General features: G+C 51.1%; 1 protein-coding gene across 1 annotated transcript; it reads left to right on the forward strand.

Moving 5' to 3' along the window:
* The first annotated feature begins 2,886 nt into the window (after positions 1–2,886).
* On the forward strand, positions 2,887–4,257 carry LOC149342116 (cuticle protein 10.9-like). Its single transcript, XM_089542101.1, has 3 exons — positions 2,887–2,898; positions 3,007–3,060; positions 3,826–4,257. Exons 1-3 carry the CDS (start codon positions 2,887–2,889, stop codon positions 4,255–4,257), a joined length of 498 nt encoding a protein of 165 aa, XP_089398227.1.
* Positions 4,258–16,894: the final 12,637 nt, after the last annotated feature.

Below are 16,894 nucleotides of genomic sequence, written 5' to 3' on the forward strand. Positions count from 1 at the left end.
TTACCTCCAATATTTCCACAAAATATCTTACAATTTTTCCAATTTTCAAATACTGGACATGATGGTTGAAAAGATAACTATTCAATATCAGTTACCCAATCTGACAGATAGCAGGTCCTAACTTTATTCTGATGAACTGCACCACTTACAATGCTATTCCGAGAAAAAAAACACTCTTCTAACTCGAAAAGTCTTTTTTTAAATTGTCTAAAGGCCTAAGTGAAACACTTTCTATCAGTATTTAGGATCAGATAATGGATTTTATATACTTCTGTTTGCAGGCGAACATAGTAATTGACTTTGATCGATCAATCAGCATATCTAGTAAAAGTACATAAACACATGCAGGCCATATACAGGCGTTCTTGGAGTCAAAGGCTAACGAACAGTAGCTCAATTGATATGGCGCTCGGCTGCTGACCCGAAAGACGCCGGTTCGATCCCGCCTACAGTGGTCGAATTTCCATAGAAGCGAATTTCTAGAGGCCCGCCTAGTGCGTAATGTCTGCGCACGTTAAAGAGCTCCAGGTGGTCGAAATTTTCGGAGCCCTCCGCTACGGTGCCCCTTATAGCTTGAGTCGCTTTGGCACGTTAAACCCCCATAAACCAAACCTACCTGTATTTACTCGCATATAGGTCGACCCTATACATTTCGCTCGCCGAGAAATTAAGAAAAATTATCCGCATATAAGTCGACCCATAACTTTTGAAAAGCATTGCACATACGACGTAGGACAAGCGCACACTTCGTCTGACTTTAATCTCTGAAAAGCGAGCAAATATACAGAAACCTAGGCATGCTAAGAAAGAAACCTGATGTGCAATCGACAAAAGTGCTCAATGTATGAAATCTCAGCTTTAAAAAGATTCACAGATGTATGGCTGACACAACTTTTTCCTATTTTTCTTATGTGGTACACCTCCAAAGTTTCCCGTGCTTTACTACCACTACTCCTACTCAGAACGCCAAAATATACTGCTTCCTAAGCTGTCTGCCACGATGAGACCACAGATATGAGCAAAAGAGCAATGCGGGTACAAACAGCAATGCCCTGTGTACCCCCATGATGATGATGAAGACCTGCGTCTCGAATATAGGTCGAGGTTTTTTGGTCACGAATATGGTCGATAACTAATTATGGGCAACATTTCTGAAAAAAAAAGGTTGACCTATATGCGAGTAAATACGGTAACCAAAGGCTAACGAGTACCCCTCTGATAACTACAAAACCTAACCGTGCTAAGTTTATTCTCGTACTACATGACTGCGAGCAAGAATGGACAAGGTTTGCTCCTAACGCAGGCAGCAGATGCAACTTTAAAACCGCACCGTACAAGTTTTTTACTTTTATCTGTGCCTGCTGACTAAGCGACCCAATCGCGCCTTTTCATACAGCTGAAAACAAAAGCGCTAATAGTTTGACTGCCAACTAGCGAGACATAATGACTGCCGTGCCATTATGCCAACCTCAAACGCTGTCTTTTGCAGTGCAAGGACCAGCGGTTTTCTTGCCTTCGTATTACATGCCCTACCCAAGCCCATTTCTTCCTCTTGATTTCGACTAGAATGTCATCAACTATGTTCGCTCACCTACTCTGCCCGCTTCCGGTCTCTTAAAGTTACATCTACCATTTTTCTTTCTATAGCTGGATGTTTTGTCCTTAACTTAGGCTCAACCAAAATCCTTAGCCTCCAAATTCCTGCCCCTTATGTGAGTTCCGGTAAGGTACACATGTTGTATACTTTTCGCATGAAGAATATTTTTAAATAGAATTTCATGACCTCACCAAAACCCGCAATAAGCATCTGATAAGCACACACTACTGACCTTACAGACATATTCTATTATTACTTCCAGCACTTCGCTACCGATTGTGAACTGCTGTGCCTTTGCGAGAGGCTGTTGAACCCTACTTTGGTATTCTGAATGTTACCTTTTAGACACACCGTTGTGCTCTGCCTGTCTAATACATTTATCATGGTTTGCAGTTCATCTCCTGGGTGACTTAGCAAGGCAAGGTCATCGGCGAATCGCAGCTTACTTGGAAATTCTCCATTAAATATTTTGTTTTTCTCACTTCCACGACATTGCATGGAGTCTCAGTGCAGCATTTCCAACATGAAGGCAACCCACGATTTCTTTGAAGTGTACAATCAGTATCCTAATCACGGAGCAAAAGTACTCGTAACATAACAAAGCCACAACGATTTAAATTGATTTACCATACCACCAACCGCAGTTTGAACAATATGTCCTTCTGTGTAAGCACGCGAGATAAACAAAAACAAGTAATATGACTCATTGCGTGCAAAGACACCACTAATAGTCAGCTTTCTTATTCACACACATGCTAGCCACAACCAAGAATGCAAGGCCTTTGAAGCCAAGCGACGAGTACAAATGGTCATTCAACTGCGCAGACACGCACTAAAGCAATTTTCACGGGCATCCACATCTAGGAAAAGCCGAGAGAGAGAGCGTCAAAAACAATTAATATGCAAAAAAAGGCCGGAATGAATCCTGGGAAAATAGACCGCAAGTAGCAACCTTATCAAAGCACTCAAGGAAAGAAAGAAAGGAGCAGAGCGAAGAACTGCCCAAACAAGAATCAGTGACATTCTCCCGCCATGCGAAACGACGCACGTCCAATAACTGAGGGGCGAGGGCGGTGCAGTGTCGGACGGCGTCAACTCTCACTTTCATGATCCAGGTGATTAGAATCTTCTTTAAATTTTCTATCTTCTGATTGCCCCCCACTCTTACTACGTTTTGAAATGTTTCGAGAATGCATCTTGGGTCGGGTATAAAAGCGCGTCTCTTCACTCTGGAGGGTCAGTCTTGTTCTCATCACGAAAGAGCAACACCATTCCTTCAGGCAACCACCATGTTCGCCAAGGTGCAGTGAAAGATCGTCTTTGAAACTCTCGCGTTGGCTAATTATTCTCCATCGCTGCGTTGTCATGAAAACTGACGGTATACTCACCCCCATTACGTCCATTTGCAGATCCTCCTCTGCTGCCTTGTGGCTATTGCTGCCTCTGCTCTGGTTGAAGAATTCGTAAGTTGCGATTTGCGTTTACTTCTTCTGTGTCAGCCGGAATATATCCAATTTGATTTCAAAGCGTCCAAAGCGAGCGTTGTGAGGGATTAACTGGGTGTCTAAGTTTAGATATGCCGTGCCGTATTTTCTAAGAGCTGTTTTGTTCCAATTGCAAAGAACATTTATATGCCTGCGTTTTAACAACATACCTAAACCTTCCTTACTAAAGCATTATCAAGTGTCTAATTTAGCATGATCAAAAAGTTTAAGTTTTGCGTTGCTTTTGTAAAACCCAATTACATTCTTAGTTGCTTTCTATAAAAGTTAATTACAGTCTACCCTCACATTGCGGAAGGTGTGAGGACGTGCGCCACGTCCTGATGTCTTGGGGGTTAGATTGTTTAGCCCAAAACTTTATTTAATTATTCTGACTGCTGGAACATGAACAGCAAATATTTGGTGCAAGCGTTTTCTTTGTTTCACAAGTAAGCAGTAAAGAGCGCCTTTGTCGCCCTAGCTAGAAATACTTCGGCCGAAGTAAAGTCACAGCAAAACAGGTACACTACGCATGCACGAGCGTCACTATCGCTTCGTATTGCCATGTACGTTATCTTCATCCAACATTGACTCAACAACATCCAACATTGACTCAATAGAGCGGTATGATGCTGCAGTAAGAAATAGAAGCTTTGAATTCGAAGATTATAGACCGTGCGCAATTTCGGATAAGGGAATGAAGAAAGGCAGTTAAATTGATGCCTTCGTTTGGCTTCACTCTTACAGCCACCGCAGCCATACAGCTTCAGCTACGACACCACCGATGAGTTCGGCACCCGCCTGACCCGCGAGGAGACCGGTGACGCCAACAACTTCAAGGTCGGTTCCTACAGCTACACCGACGCCAACGGCATCGCCCGTACCGTCAGGTATACCGCCGACGCCGAGGGCTTCCACGCCACCGTTGAGACCAACGAGCCCGGAACCAAGACCTCCAGCCCAGCCGACGCTCTTTACTCTTCCGCCGCCGTCGAGGTCGCCCCAGTCGTGGCCAAGCCTGTTGCCGTCAAGGTCGCCGCCGTGAAGCCAGTCGTCGTCCAGGCTGTGCACCCAGCTCAGTTCACCGTGGCTGCCACCCCCTCCCCCTACGGTCACCACTTCGCCCCAGTTGGTGTGGTCCGCCCAGCCCCCTATATCATCGGCAAGGCCAAGGCTTAAGCCAAGATATTTCGTACGCCACCAGGACACATGTAATACCACTCGACCTCACATGAACGCACATACCCTTCTCCTTCAGGCAGCTGAAGTCAAAGTCCTCAATTTACAGCCGTATTTTGTTTTTTTCTCACTACTGTTAACGTTCGGCGAGAAAGTTTATCCGGTGTTACCGTTGAAAAATGGATTTTAAATAAAGACAATTTATTTCAACTGCCAGCATTCGTGTGTCAGTTTTGTGGCGATCATCGCAGACGTGCTTTCTCTTGCGATGAAATATTTTCGGTAGATTGCATTCCCTCTGTTATATTGTTGGCCAATCTGTTCTCAAAATGTTCCAAAAAAAACCTTTTCATCGTGATCGTTCACCCATCATCAGCAATTCTTGTGTCCTTCGCGAAGCAGTTACAGGACACAGCAGAGTAAAATAGCACAATATTTTTACTGACCTTTATAAGTGTATCGGCTTTATTAAATGGACTACTTTTCATGCTACTGCGAGTGCTAACAAGTTAACGCTTAATTCATAAATGGCATCATTGCACCTCCAACTCGAAATACTCAAAAAGCTGTCGGCTCTCCATTTCTAACTTTAAATTATCAAACGCGCTAGTAAAAGCTTCTGAAGCCAGCGAATTAAATTTTTGTGTTCTCTTTTCGCGTAGGTACTGAAACATTGATGATGAATAAAGCATGCTATGCGCCACACTCTTCATGTGCTCGATATGTTATAAAATGGAAAGCAAGAAGTTACAGCCGTAATCATAGCACCCTCTGCCCTTGACACTTTAGGCCTAAAATCGACCAGAAGATCTCGGGAACAGCTAAACAATATCTTACTCCGTACGGCTCATGTGTTATATTACAATTTACCAACTGGTAATGTGCGGTTTTTCTATATTTATGGTGGCAGGCTCGCACAGTAACTCATTATAATGAATCAAGCCCCATATCGTACAAAAGTAGATATACACTTAGGTATTCGCTACGCAGGGTATCTCACCTAAAATTGTAGGCAATTTTTTTATATATAGGCTTTTTTAGTTAGACGACCACTTTTTTTGCGAAGCACTGCCGGTGTAGGTCGCCGGAATACAGCTAAGACGTGCCAACTAGCAGGCTGGTTAACTAATATTGAATGTTTAACTCTAACTATTACTGTAAGATTTTTTAACTGCTGAGATGCGTGTACCATACCATATGTACTAACGATGTAAGTTTTTCGGTCATCGAAAACACGGTTAACTTCGCCGCTGTGGAACAAAAAATTCTGGCTATATCACGCCAGAACACATTCGTTTCCGAGAGGCTTGCACGTAAAGTAACCTCTGTAGTGCGCGTAACTCATCGCAACAGATACATTTTGTTGAGCCACAGCGCCAAGGCCAACCGCGTTTTCGCTAGTCGTCCCAAGCGCCCTACAGTTCCCGAGGTCACCAGTGCTCGCAACCGAAGGTCTCCCCGTGGAACCACCATTTTGAGCACAACTGCGGCAACAGTTGAGTCCTGTCGTGCTTGCTGCCCTCTGACCATCCTAAGCGCCATTACCGGCAGAGAAGCGTTAGCATTCCACCGCTGACCCGGCTGAAGAGCAGCTGAAGCTGACTGTTTCTACTTCGAGTTGAGGGGCAGGAACACCGAAGAAGTTGAGATATTGAGGCTGATGCATGCTACAGGTAGGATTAGCCTTGCGGATAATGCCGGCGATCGCTCCACCGTAGCAACATTTAATTGTTAAATAAGGTGCACAGATCAGGCGCATACCTGAGACACGGCTGAGCTACATAGATAAACACACAATCATCCATAATATAAAGTATTCAACTCCTGCTGTCACCATCTGGAGTACAGATCCGAGTCCTGGAGCAACTTTATAATTAGGCGAGCAGCCTCCTTTGCACTTGACGCATTCCCGCGCGGGTAGCCAATGCACTGAAGTGAGCTGTGAGGGGCTCCTGTCTTCTTGAGCGAAGTTAACAACGCACTGCTTTTCGCGTTGTACACTGGACAGCCCATGAGATATTATCCTATTTCCCGACACACACCACATGTGGAACATAACTGAGACGATGACAGGCCTGTCTTATGCATCCAAACAGCGGTGTGAACGGAGCCAGTGCGTATGCGATGTAGTAAAGTTGCTTGGGATCATTTCAGAACTTTGGCTTCACGTGGCTTCTTGGGTGAACTCCGCAGGGCACTGAAATGGATGAGGCACTGTTGCTCTAAAGAAATTCTTTCCATCTTGAGGGCCTTTTGTTGATGGATTACCTGACAGCGCTTTTTGGGCGGGGCTGTCCGCCACCTCGTTCCCTATGACTTCTAGGTGTGAGGTGTGAGATTATGCACCATGCGTAGAGAGCTAAGAGACAAGGCGTCAGTAGGAAACCGATCCTCTAACCTTTTAAGGCCAGATTTTGAATCCGTCATGATCACAACATGGTTCAGCAGGACAAGGCCCTTGCTTCCATATACTCACCTCAATAGCAACAATTTCAGCCGTTGTAGACGAAACGACTTCAGCAAAGCGTACAGCCAGGCAGTACTCAAAGAAGGAATTTGAAAAGGCGCTCAAATAGATCTTCTGATCTTGTCCACAGACTCATCAGCGAAAATTTGAAGACGTTTGACACGCTCTGTTTCAAAATGTTCAAGTACGAGCAGAAGCGCTGCTGAACTGCGCTTAGCGCGTGTGAGGAACAGTTACCGTACAGCCGAGGTTCGCAAAGGACCAGCCGCTTACTTCAACCGCTTCAAAGACCTCAAAGACTTCAACCGCTTGTTTTGTCTCGGAACACCAAGACCTAGGGAACTATTACCTACGCCAACAGCGACCGCCGGGAGAGCGCAGAGCGTACCCTTTCCTCTAGAATTCAGCTCCCCAACGAGGGCGTTGCCATGTACGTCGAGGATGTGACGCGTCTTTGCCATCGCGCCGATCCGGCCATGCCTGAAGAAAAAAAGCTGCGGCACCTGATGCGCGGCGTAAAAGACCAGCTCTTTTCCGGCCTCGTGCGGAACCCGCCCAACACCGTCGCGGAGTTTCTGGCCGACGCCGTGCACATGGAGAAATTGCTGCAGCAGAGATACCATCAGTACGACCGGCAACTGCGTCCAACGTCGACTCTATCAACGTTGGAGCGGTTCGACCATGATCCCAGGATGAATCCGGCCTCCCTTCGCGAAATTATCCGTTCCGTGGTCCGCGAGGAGCTGCAGCACCTTCAAGCAACCTTTGCCCCTCGCGTCGATTCCGTCACCAGCGTCATCCGCGAAGAAGTCCGGCAGGCACTCACTGCACAAGACGCTGCAGTTGCGCCGGCGTCGCAACCGACTCCATACGTTCCCTCGCCGTATCCGACTCCTGTCCAGCCTGTCACGTACGCGGACGTCGTGCGGCGCGCGGCCCCACCTGCTGGGCCTTCGCCTTACACCGCACCATTGGTCGCGGTGCACTCTGCCCAGCCGACTCCTTACTGGGCGGATCGGCGCCAGGCACCGCGGAAGACTGACCTCTGGCGCACTCCGGATCAACGACCGCTCTGCTACCACTGTGGTGAGGCCGGCCATCTCTACCGGCGGTGCCCCTATCGCGAAATGGGACTACGCGGCTTTTCTATCGACAGCCCCCGTCCACGCCCTGGAGAGCGCCCTCAAGATATCGCCGAGTATGTGACCCGTCAGCGTAGTTCACCGTCTCCTCCGCGCCGCGAGTCGCGATCGCCTTCTCCACGCCGGTCTTCGCCCTCTGGGTCCCGTTTCGCCTCAGGACAACGTGGTTCCTCGAGCCCTCGTCGGGAAAACTAGCTCCGGCGGCCTTTGGAGGCGAGGCCGCCGAACACCGTTCCGACGCAAAGCTTCCACCGCAGCAGCAACTGAATCGCCCCGACGTCGCACGCCGCATCACTGCACAGTTTTCCCCGACGCGTCTCTCGTATCGCCGCGATGCCGCAACCCCAATCGCCGACCCGGTTCCGCCGCCGCACCGACCCAATCGCCCCGACGCCGGACGCCGCATCGCCGAGGAGTTTCCCCCAACGCGCCGCTTGAATTGCTCCGAGAACGCAACCCCAGTCGCCGACCAGCCTCCGCCGCCGCACCGACTGAATCATCCACAACAGCCATCGACGGGCCGCGCCGAAGGCAGGGTCTCCTTGGATATCCCTGTTCTCGTCGACACAAAGGAGGTCAGCGCGTTGGTCGATACGGGCGCAGATTACTCTATCTTTAGCGGACGGCTTGCGACGGCCCTGAAAAAAGTGACGACACCCTGGGACGGTCCCGACATACGTACGGCAGGCGGACATCTTGTCGCACCACTCGGTATGTGTGCGGCCCAGGTTACGGTTCGAGGCTGCACATTCGTTGCCACTTTTCTCGTTCTGCGCGAATGTTCTCGCGATGTCATCCTTGGCATCGACTTTCTTCGCGAGCACGGTGCTATCATAGACCTCCCGAATCGCTTGGTGACGTTTTCTACCGCCATGGCCACAGAAGAACCTGCGCACCAGGGTTCTCGGCCCGCCCTGCGAGTCGCCGACGATAATGTTACGGTGCCACCACGTGCCAGCATTCTCGCTAAAGTTACCTGTGACGAGCCACATAGGGGACTCCGGGTTGTCGAGCCTAATGTCTCCCTCGTACTAACTAAGGGAGTTGCGGTGGCACGGGGCCTTGGATCCCTTCATGACGGTTGTACAGAGGTCCTTGTCACCAACTTCTCCAATGAGCATCGACACCTGTTTCGTGGCACAGCCATTGCTTATGTCGACCATGTCCAGGAAGTGGCCGAATGCTTTGCTTGCGAGGAGGGTACACCTAGAGCTGACGCCGAAGCGGTCACCAACGTAGACATCAATTCAGGCCTTCCACCCGCTGAAAAGAGGCAACTCCAGGACCTCTTGCGCGAGTTTGGTGCGTGTTTCACGTCATCGTCTAAAGTGCGACAAACGTCGATAGTCAAACACCGCATTATCACGCATGATGGAGCCCGACCCATCCATCAGCAGCCCTATCGTGTGTCTCCTCGTGAGAGGGATGCTATCCAAACACAGGTCGAAGAGATGCTCACAGACGGCGTCATCCAACCGTCAAGCAGTCCGTGGTCGTCTCCTGTCGTCCTCGTGAAGAAGAAAGACGGGACACTACGATTCTGTGTCGACTACAGGAAGCTCAACAGTGTGACTAAGAAAGACGTGTATCCGCTCCCGCGTATCGACGACTCCCTCGACCGACTTCGTCAAGCCAAGTACTTCTCTTCGGTCAACCTCAGAAGTGGTTACTGGCAGATAGAAGTTGATGAGAGGGACCGTGAGAAAACCGCCTTCATCACACCGGACGGGCTGTATGAATTTCGCGTCCTCCCATTCGGGCTCTGCTGTGCTCCCGCCACGTTCCAAAGAATGATGGACACCGTTCTCACAGGTTTGAAGTGGCAGACCTGTCTTGTTTATCTTGATGATGTCATCATTTTTTCCGCAACGTTCACAGAACATCTGCACCGCCTCAGGAGTGTCCTCGAAGCCGTTCGATCCGCCAACCTCTCCCTCAAACCAGAAAAATGCCACTTTGGGTTCACCGAATTGAAGTTCCTCGGGCACGTCATTAGTGCTGATGGAATCCGAGCTGACCCAGAGAAGCTTGCTGCCGTTGCTGCCTTTCCGGTCCCCGCCCACAAAAAAGAAGTCCGACGTTTTCTGGGCCTGTGTTCCTATTATCGCCGGTTCATTAGAAACTTCGCCCAGCTCGCCAGCCCTCTGACGCTCCTAACCCGTGATGACACGTCATTTTCCTGGGGCAACGAACAACAGACTGCCTTCGACGAGTTACGACGCCGACTCCAATCACCGCCCATCCTGGCACATTTCAACGAAGATGCCGACACGGAGGTGCACACGGATGCGAGCAACGTCGGTCTTGGCGCCGTTCTAGTTCAGCGGCAAAACGGTGTCGACAAAGTAATTGCCTACGCCAGCCGCGCACTGTCGCGTGCTGAGTTGAACTACTCTACAACGGAAAAGGAATGCTTAGCGGTAGTCTGGGCCGCCGCCAAGTTCCGCCCATACCTGTATGGCAGACCGTTTTGTGTCGTCACCGACCACCACTCGCTGTGCTGGCTGAAAAATTTAAAGGACCCTTGCGGCCGCCTAGCACGTTGGGCATTACGCCTGCAGGAATTCGATTTCACCGTCACCTACAAGTCAGGCCGGAAACACACCGACGCTGATAGTTTGTCACGCGCTCCCGTCGAACCTCCTCCGCAAGACACCACCGACGATGATAGCTTCCTTGGAGCGGTCAGCACGTCTGAGCTCGTTTCCAGACAGCGTGCCGACGCCGAGCTGAGTCTGCTCATCGAACATCTCGAAGGTGGGTGCCCTGAAATACCACGATACCTAGCTCGTGGACTATCATCGTTCTGCCTGCGGAGAGGCGTGCTTTATAAAAAGAACTCTACTTCAAGTCCGACAACTTACCTGCTCGTCGTACCGTCTGATCTGCGGGATGAAGTCCTCCTTGCCTGCCATGACGAACCGACTTCCGGCCACCTTGGAGTTACACGCACCTTATCCCGAATCCGGCAGAACTATTACTGGCCCAACCTAATTTCAAGTGTCAAGCATTATGTCCGGACATGCCGGCAATGCCAGCGGCGTAAAAAATCCGCGCTCAAGCCTCCTGGACTGCTTCAGTGCATCGAGCCGCCACAAATGCCATTCGACAAAGTCGGCATGGACCTTCTGGGGCCATTTCCCCTCTCGTCGTCCGGCCACAAGTGGATCGTAGTCGCCACAGACTACTTGACCCGCTACGCTGAAACGAAGGCCCTTGCGCGAGGTACTGCCGCCGAAGTTGCCCACTTCTTTATGCACGACATCGTGCTTAGACACGGCGCCCCATCGGCCATCATTACTGACCGAGGCAAGGCGTTTACAGCCCGACTCCTCCGAGACATCTTAACGCTTAGCCATACTGCTCATCGACCAACAACAGCGTATCATCCCCAAACCAATGGTCTCACGGAACGGCTCAACAAAACATTGGCGGACATGATCTCGATGTACGTCTAACAAAACTTCTGATTGGGCTAGATGGTGCATAGCTTATTTTGAAACGAAATCAAGCGCACAACAACACGCACACAAGAGAGGAAAGACACAGGACAGGCGCTAACTTCATCTGATTTATTTGCAGGTAAGAGAGCTCTCTTATCTGCTCTCTTACCTGCAAATAAATCAGATGAAGTTAGCGCCTGTCCTGTGTCTTTCCTCTCTTGTGTGCGTGTTGTTGTGCGCTTGATTTCGTTTCAAAATAAGTCGATGTACGTCGACGTTGAACACAAAACCTGGGATGAGGTCTTGCCGTACGTCTCCTTCGCATATAATACCGCGACGCAGGAAACCACCCAGTTCACCCCGTTCCGTCTTGTGTATGGTAGAGATGTCCGCATGATGCTAGACGCCATGCTGCCGTACGGCGACGCAGACCTCCCCCCTGAAGCAGGCCACTTCGTGGAACAAGCAGAGCAGGCCCGCCAGCTGGCCCGCTTGCACATCAAGGACCAGCAATCCGCCGATGCCCGACACTATAACCTTCGGCACAGGGACGTGCACTACGAGCCGGGCGACCACGTGTGGGTGTGGACACCAGTGCGCCGCAAGGGATTGTGCGAAAAGCTCATAAATAGGTATTTTGGCCCGTACAGAGTCCTGCGCCGCCTGAACAGCGTCAACTACGAAGTTGTCCCCCATGGAACTGTGGTCGTCGGCCCTCAGCGTTAACGGCCTGAAATCGTGCATGTAGTGCGCTTAAAGCCGTACTTTTCGCGTGACTGAGCGCTGTGTTCACGCTGTGTTTCCTACCTTTTTCCCCTTGCCCCACGTGTGAACTTGACTCTTCCCGCATGTCATCTAGCGCGCATTGTATAGTTCCCCTCACCCCTATTTTTCTTCTTTTTTTGCTCCTCCTCCCCTCACTGTATATACCCCATTCCACATCGAGACGATGTTTGCTTTCGCGGGAGGGAGTAATGCCACGCGCCTAACGCGCCGCGCGGCCTCCGCGCTGGGTCGAAGAAGACGACGAAGCGGCGGTGGGCTCTCGAGGCGCGCTGTTCTGTTCTGTGTCGTGGAACCTGGCTCGATAATTAAAAGAAGGCTCCCAGTCTTGGGTTCTTCCCGACGTCTACCTTCACGGCTACTGTGGTCGTGACAATATTCAGTGCCAAGTAAGCTCTGGAATCAGATCTGTTTCGGAGCCACTTCGGAAAGGCTCACTCAGCTACCGTGTCTCTGAGGCAGCCAAGTTGCATTAGCAACCTTTGCGAAGCGACAAGGCTAAGAGGCTTTCACAGTTACTCATGAAGTACTCCACTGTTCGCTGGCACCTACGGAACTCCAAGGGTTCCTCTTAGGCCCTTTCGGTGCACTACTGAGTAAGGGTTGTTTCCACATTGCTCACTTAGTATTGTACGGATCATATCCAGACGCGAAGATGCAGATGAGGCTATCGAGCCCATTCCAGCTAGTCGCCACCGTAGGCGCGAGTCAATAACGACGCCCATAAATCGCATGTGCCCGAATTGGCGAACGTATTCTTCTTCGTATGCCTGCAAACAGGACGACGACCGATTCTTCCACTGACACGAGACCATCCCACACCTTGAAAGTACTCCTTTACCGAAAGTAGGGCCTCTCGAGTTATCAATGCTAATCGCTTGTGTTGGTAACCGGAAAACCAAAGAGAATTGTCATCTGCATATATCGACATAAGAGTATCCCTCCAATTTTTTCGCTGTGAATCGAGAAGACCAGCCATTACAACGTTAAAGAGCGGGGGGGAAAGAATACTTCCCTGAAGCACACCTAGCGATACGGCCCTTTCGATACTTATGGTACTCTCTAACCGCACTCCAATTCCACGGTCACTGACGAAGCAGTGAATGCAAATGTCTTGTAAACTATTCACTATTGAGGTCTGAATGACTTTGCGGCTTCAAGCAAAATGGCGACTGCGGAAAGGCCGAAAGCTCCCTGATGTCCAAATGTGCCGTACGAAGTCCTAGACGCTATCTTGCGCACTTAAGTCTCGACGGAATCCAGTCATACATGTTAGCAGGGCCTTGCCGTCCTCGAGCCACCGGCGTTCCCTTGCAAGCTTCTCCATCCGCTCAGCCACACAGGATGTCAAGGACACAGGACGATACGAGGCCAAGTCCGCCATCTCTTTGCCGGGCTTCAGCCCTGGAACAACAAATTCCACTTTCCACGGTGTAGGAACGTCGCTAGTTTCCCAAGTTCGATTAAGGTAGTTTAGGAACGCCTTCCTGTTCTCCAGAGGCATGGTCCGCATCATTTGGTTGTCTACGCCATCGGGACCTGGTGTACGCAGGAGCCACAGACCGCTGAACGCCGTCTTAAGCTCCTTAAGCGTGAACTGGGCGTCTATGACAGACGTGCAGGAAAGAAGTGGAAGATACAGACAAATTACAAAATTTGCATGCAGAAACGCAATTAAGAATTCTGCTAAAGACGCAAGGCTTCTGCTTGAGCATTGAAAGGGCTTCGAAAGGCTTCCACAGGCGAGATTTTCCTGCAAGAGTGCCAATGAATGCAATATTCTCGTCATCGGTGAGAATACAGACTAACCAGCACAGAAGGAGGCGCATAGCAACCTCGAGAGCCTTTTCGTGTGTCTGCGATTGGCTGAATTCAGCCTATCGAAGTCCGTCTTTAAGGCTCTGCCGTCCTTTTTCAACATGAGTTGTCGCTCCGCTCTTCTGCGCCTTGAGCTTTAAATTTTTCTGAGCTTTAAATCCGAGGAAGGAAAATGGTCAGGTAACTTGACTGCCGTAGTTGCTCCCACCCTACTTGAAACGTTTTGTCATTAACACCACCTGAAACACATGCTACGTGCTCTCTACTAGTTCCAGCTGACAACACGGCAGATTCCAGAACCACGCTTAAAGGAACTCGGCTGAGCCGGGTTATACGGAGCGAAGGGCAACCAAACGAGTGGCCGATGTCGGCGCGGAGACGTTGGCAGCATCCGCCGCCCTTTTGCGCTTGAAATACTCTGCCATACTGCCGCCTCAACTGTGGTTGCGGCGCACGCAAGCTCACCTTATCAATCCTCCGACATGCTTTCGGTACTGTCACCGCTTCTCGGCTTCTTTGCATGCGTACCAAACGCCCAAGAGACTCACCTCTTACATCCAACGTTTCCTAAAGGTGAGTGCTTTACGACCGCTACAGCAATTATTCGATCCCGTCCTCTTTTCTGACCGCATCGACGTCGTTAAGTTCCCTCCTCGCCAGCCGCCACGCTTGGCCTCGCATCGCTGGAGGCTAGGCCTATCACCGGCAGCGCACCTACCCCAAACGCCATAGAGGTGCAAGCGCAGGGCGACAGCCTCGACCCTAAAACGTCCGAACCCAGTGAGTGGACCGCTGTACTCAGCGCATACCGGGTTCGAGAACCAAGCCCGAAAACTCTGGTTGCACCCCCCCCCCCCCCCCCCCAGAACACCGTGTCCGCCGTCTGTTCTCAGGCCGAGGCTGCCCCTGCGCTTTTTAAGCCGACGTACCGCGCTCAACAGCAACCGCTGCGCATGTCGCACGCAGTTTCGCAGGGATGCAAACAACTTGCTTCACTCCCGCCCGGTACTATACGGGTAGTTTTTTGACCGAGAGGTGGGCTCGCTTTGAACGGAGCCATGGCGCAACCACTTATGCAAGCCCTGCAGGTCACCGCCGATGGTCGAGACCTAGGGGATTTTCACCTGCGGATACACCCTACGAACAACACATTCACCGTCGCTACCCTTCAGGACACAATCGCCCTGCACCTCACCCCACAGCTGTACGCGGAGTCACCTCGGAAGCCTACTAGGCGGAAACCCCGGAGCAGATGCTCCGAGACCTACAGACCCGCAACCCGGACGTTGATATTTTCGCGGCCTGCAGAATGGGGAGGACCCTCTCAATATTGATTACTTTTGCGCACGGACTAGTCCCTCATACGATACGCTACATGAGTGTGGTGTATAGATGCACGGCGTACAAAGGCAGTCCAGATGCCTGCACAAACTGTCGTCGACCGGGCCACAGATATGACGTCTACCCTCGCCCCAAGACTGGTCTCGCGCGCGGTGTGAGGACAAGCATGACTCGCAAGCTGTTCCTTCCTGCATCCCGATCTGCATTTTCTGTGGGGGCGAGCACCTCACGGGTACTCGCTCGTGCAAGGCAAGAAAGACATCCCACTCCGAAACAACAGAGCCCACTGCCACAGAAGACTACCAAGAAGGACTGTTCCCCGCTGCATAGTACCCTCCTCACTACCTCCACGTGGGCATCCAAGGCCGCCAGGACTCATACCTCGACCTCCCAGGACCAGGAAGTGACTGCTCTGCGGGAACAGGTAAGGCAGCTCAAGGTAGCCATCTCTACCTCCACGCTTATTGTGCCCCCCACTCCTCCACCCCCCTCCTCTCCACCCGCCTCGCCGCCTGTCCAACCTCCTTCGAAAAAGAGGAGGCCTGATGAGAGGCCACCGCAACCCATAGACTTGGAAGTTAAATTTCAGGACTTCGCCGAAAACTTACAAGCCAGGCTCGCAGAGCGCATTGCTGCACAGGTCACTGCACGGTGCCAAATTTTGATTGAAGCTACCATTGCCCGTTTAATGAATACTGTCATCACCAGCATCAGGGCCAAGGTAGAGGACCGTTTACCTCCCTTTATTCCTAGACACTCACCGGCCTCTCTCCCACAGGGCCAGCCCCCACACCCCTCCTTCGCCCCATGCTGTAGGGTGGAGGTACAGGTACAGCCCGCGTTATCAAGTTGGGAGGACTGCGAGGTCATGCTCTTGTCTCTGGACCCGACATCGTAGCTTCCTGCGTAATTTGGGGTGCCGACGTCATGAACAAACGCCAAATGAACGTTTCGACGTAGAGTGGGACCGTTCGGTGGTCCAGGGACCCAAGGTCGACATACTTGCTTCAATAAAGTTTTATTGCGTAAGCAATACTGCGCCAGGTTTCGAGCCGTCGCGTAGCTCCCGGCGGAGGCCACGGTCGACCTTTAGCCGCAGCGAGGTCAAACAGATGAAGCGCCGTCGCCATAGCAACTGTTTCAGCCGCGCTCCACCAGGCGGCAGGTCCGTCGCTGCGCCGCCGCCGCTGCCACGCGCCTAGTCGCGCGCTCTCGATGCTGCTTACGCAACTTGCTCGGTTTAACTAGAGCTAAACCTCAGCTAATTTAAGGCGGAAGCCTTTAATGCCTCATCGTTGTGATGATGATGATATCTACTTTATTTTCCGCCAGATAAGGAAGCCCCCTACTCCCCGTCCCCGGCACGCAGGCCTTGGTGACGGGGGCCGGGACCTCCGCGATTAGAAGCAGGCGAAGAGGTCATGATTCCTCGCGGCTTCTTCCACCAGGCGGATGGCTTGTTGCTGTGAAGCAGTGGCCTCGCTCCGCAGCAGGGCTTCCCAGTTTTCTCTACAATTTATGTTTTCGTTAGCCCCTGCGAAGCTAGCGCATTTCCAGATTATGTAGTCGACGGTCCCTCTCACCCCACAGTCCCTCTCACCCCACACTTATCGTTTTCTTTGTTATCTCTATCAACATGATAT

The sequence above is a fragment of the Amblyomma mixtum genome, chromosome 5 (genome assembly GCF_055824585.1).
Source record: "Amblyomma mixtum isolate Tamu chromosome 5, ASM5582458v1, whole genome shotgun sequence".
Classification (NCBI taxonomy): Eukaryota; Metazoa; Arthropoda; class Arachnida; order Ixodida; family Ixodidae; genus Amblyomma; species Amblyomma mixtum.

Bases quoted from the DNA above. Each gene is read 5' to 3' on its own strand.
- LOC149342116 (XM_089542101.1), top strand. The intron at 3,061-3,825 runs GTAAGTTGCGAT...TCACTCTTACAG, and splicing joins CTGCTCTGGTTGAAGAATTC to CCACCGCAGCCATACAGCTT.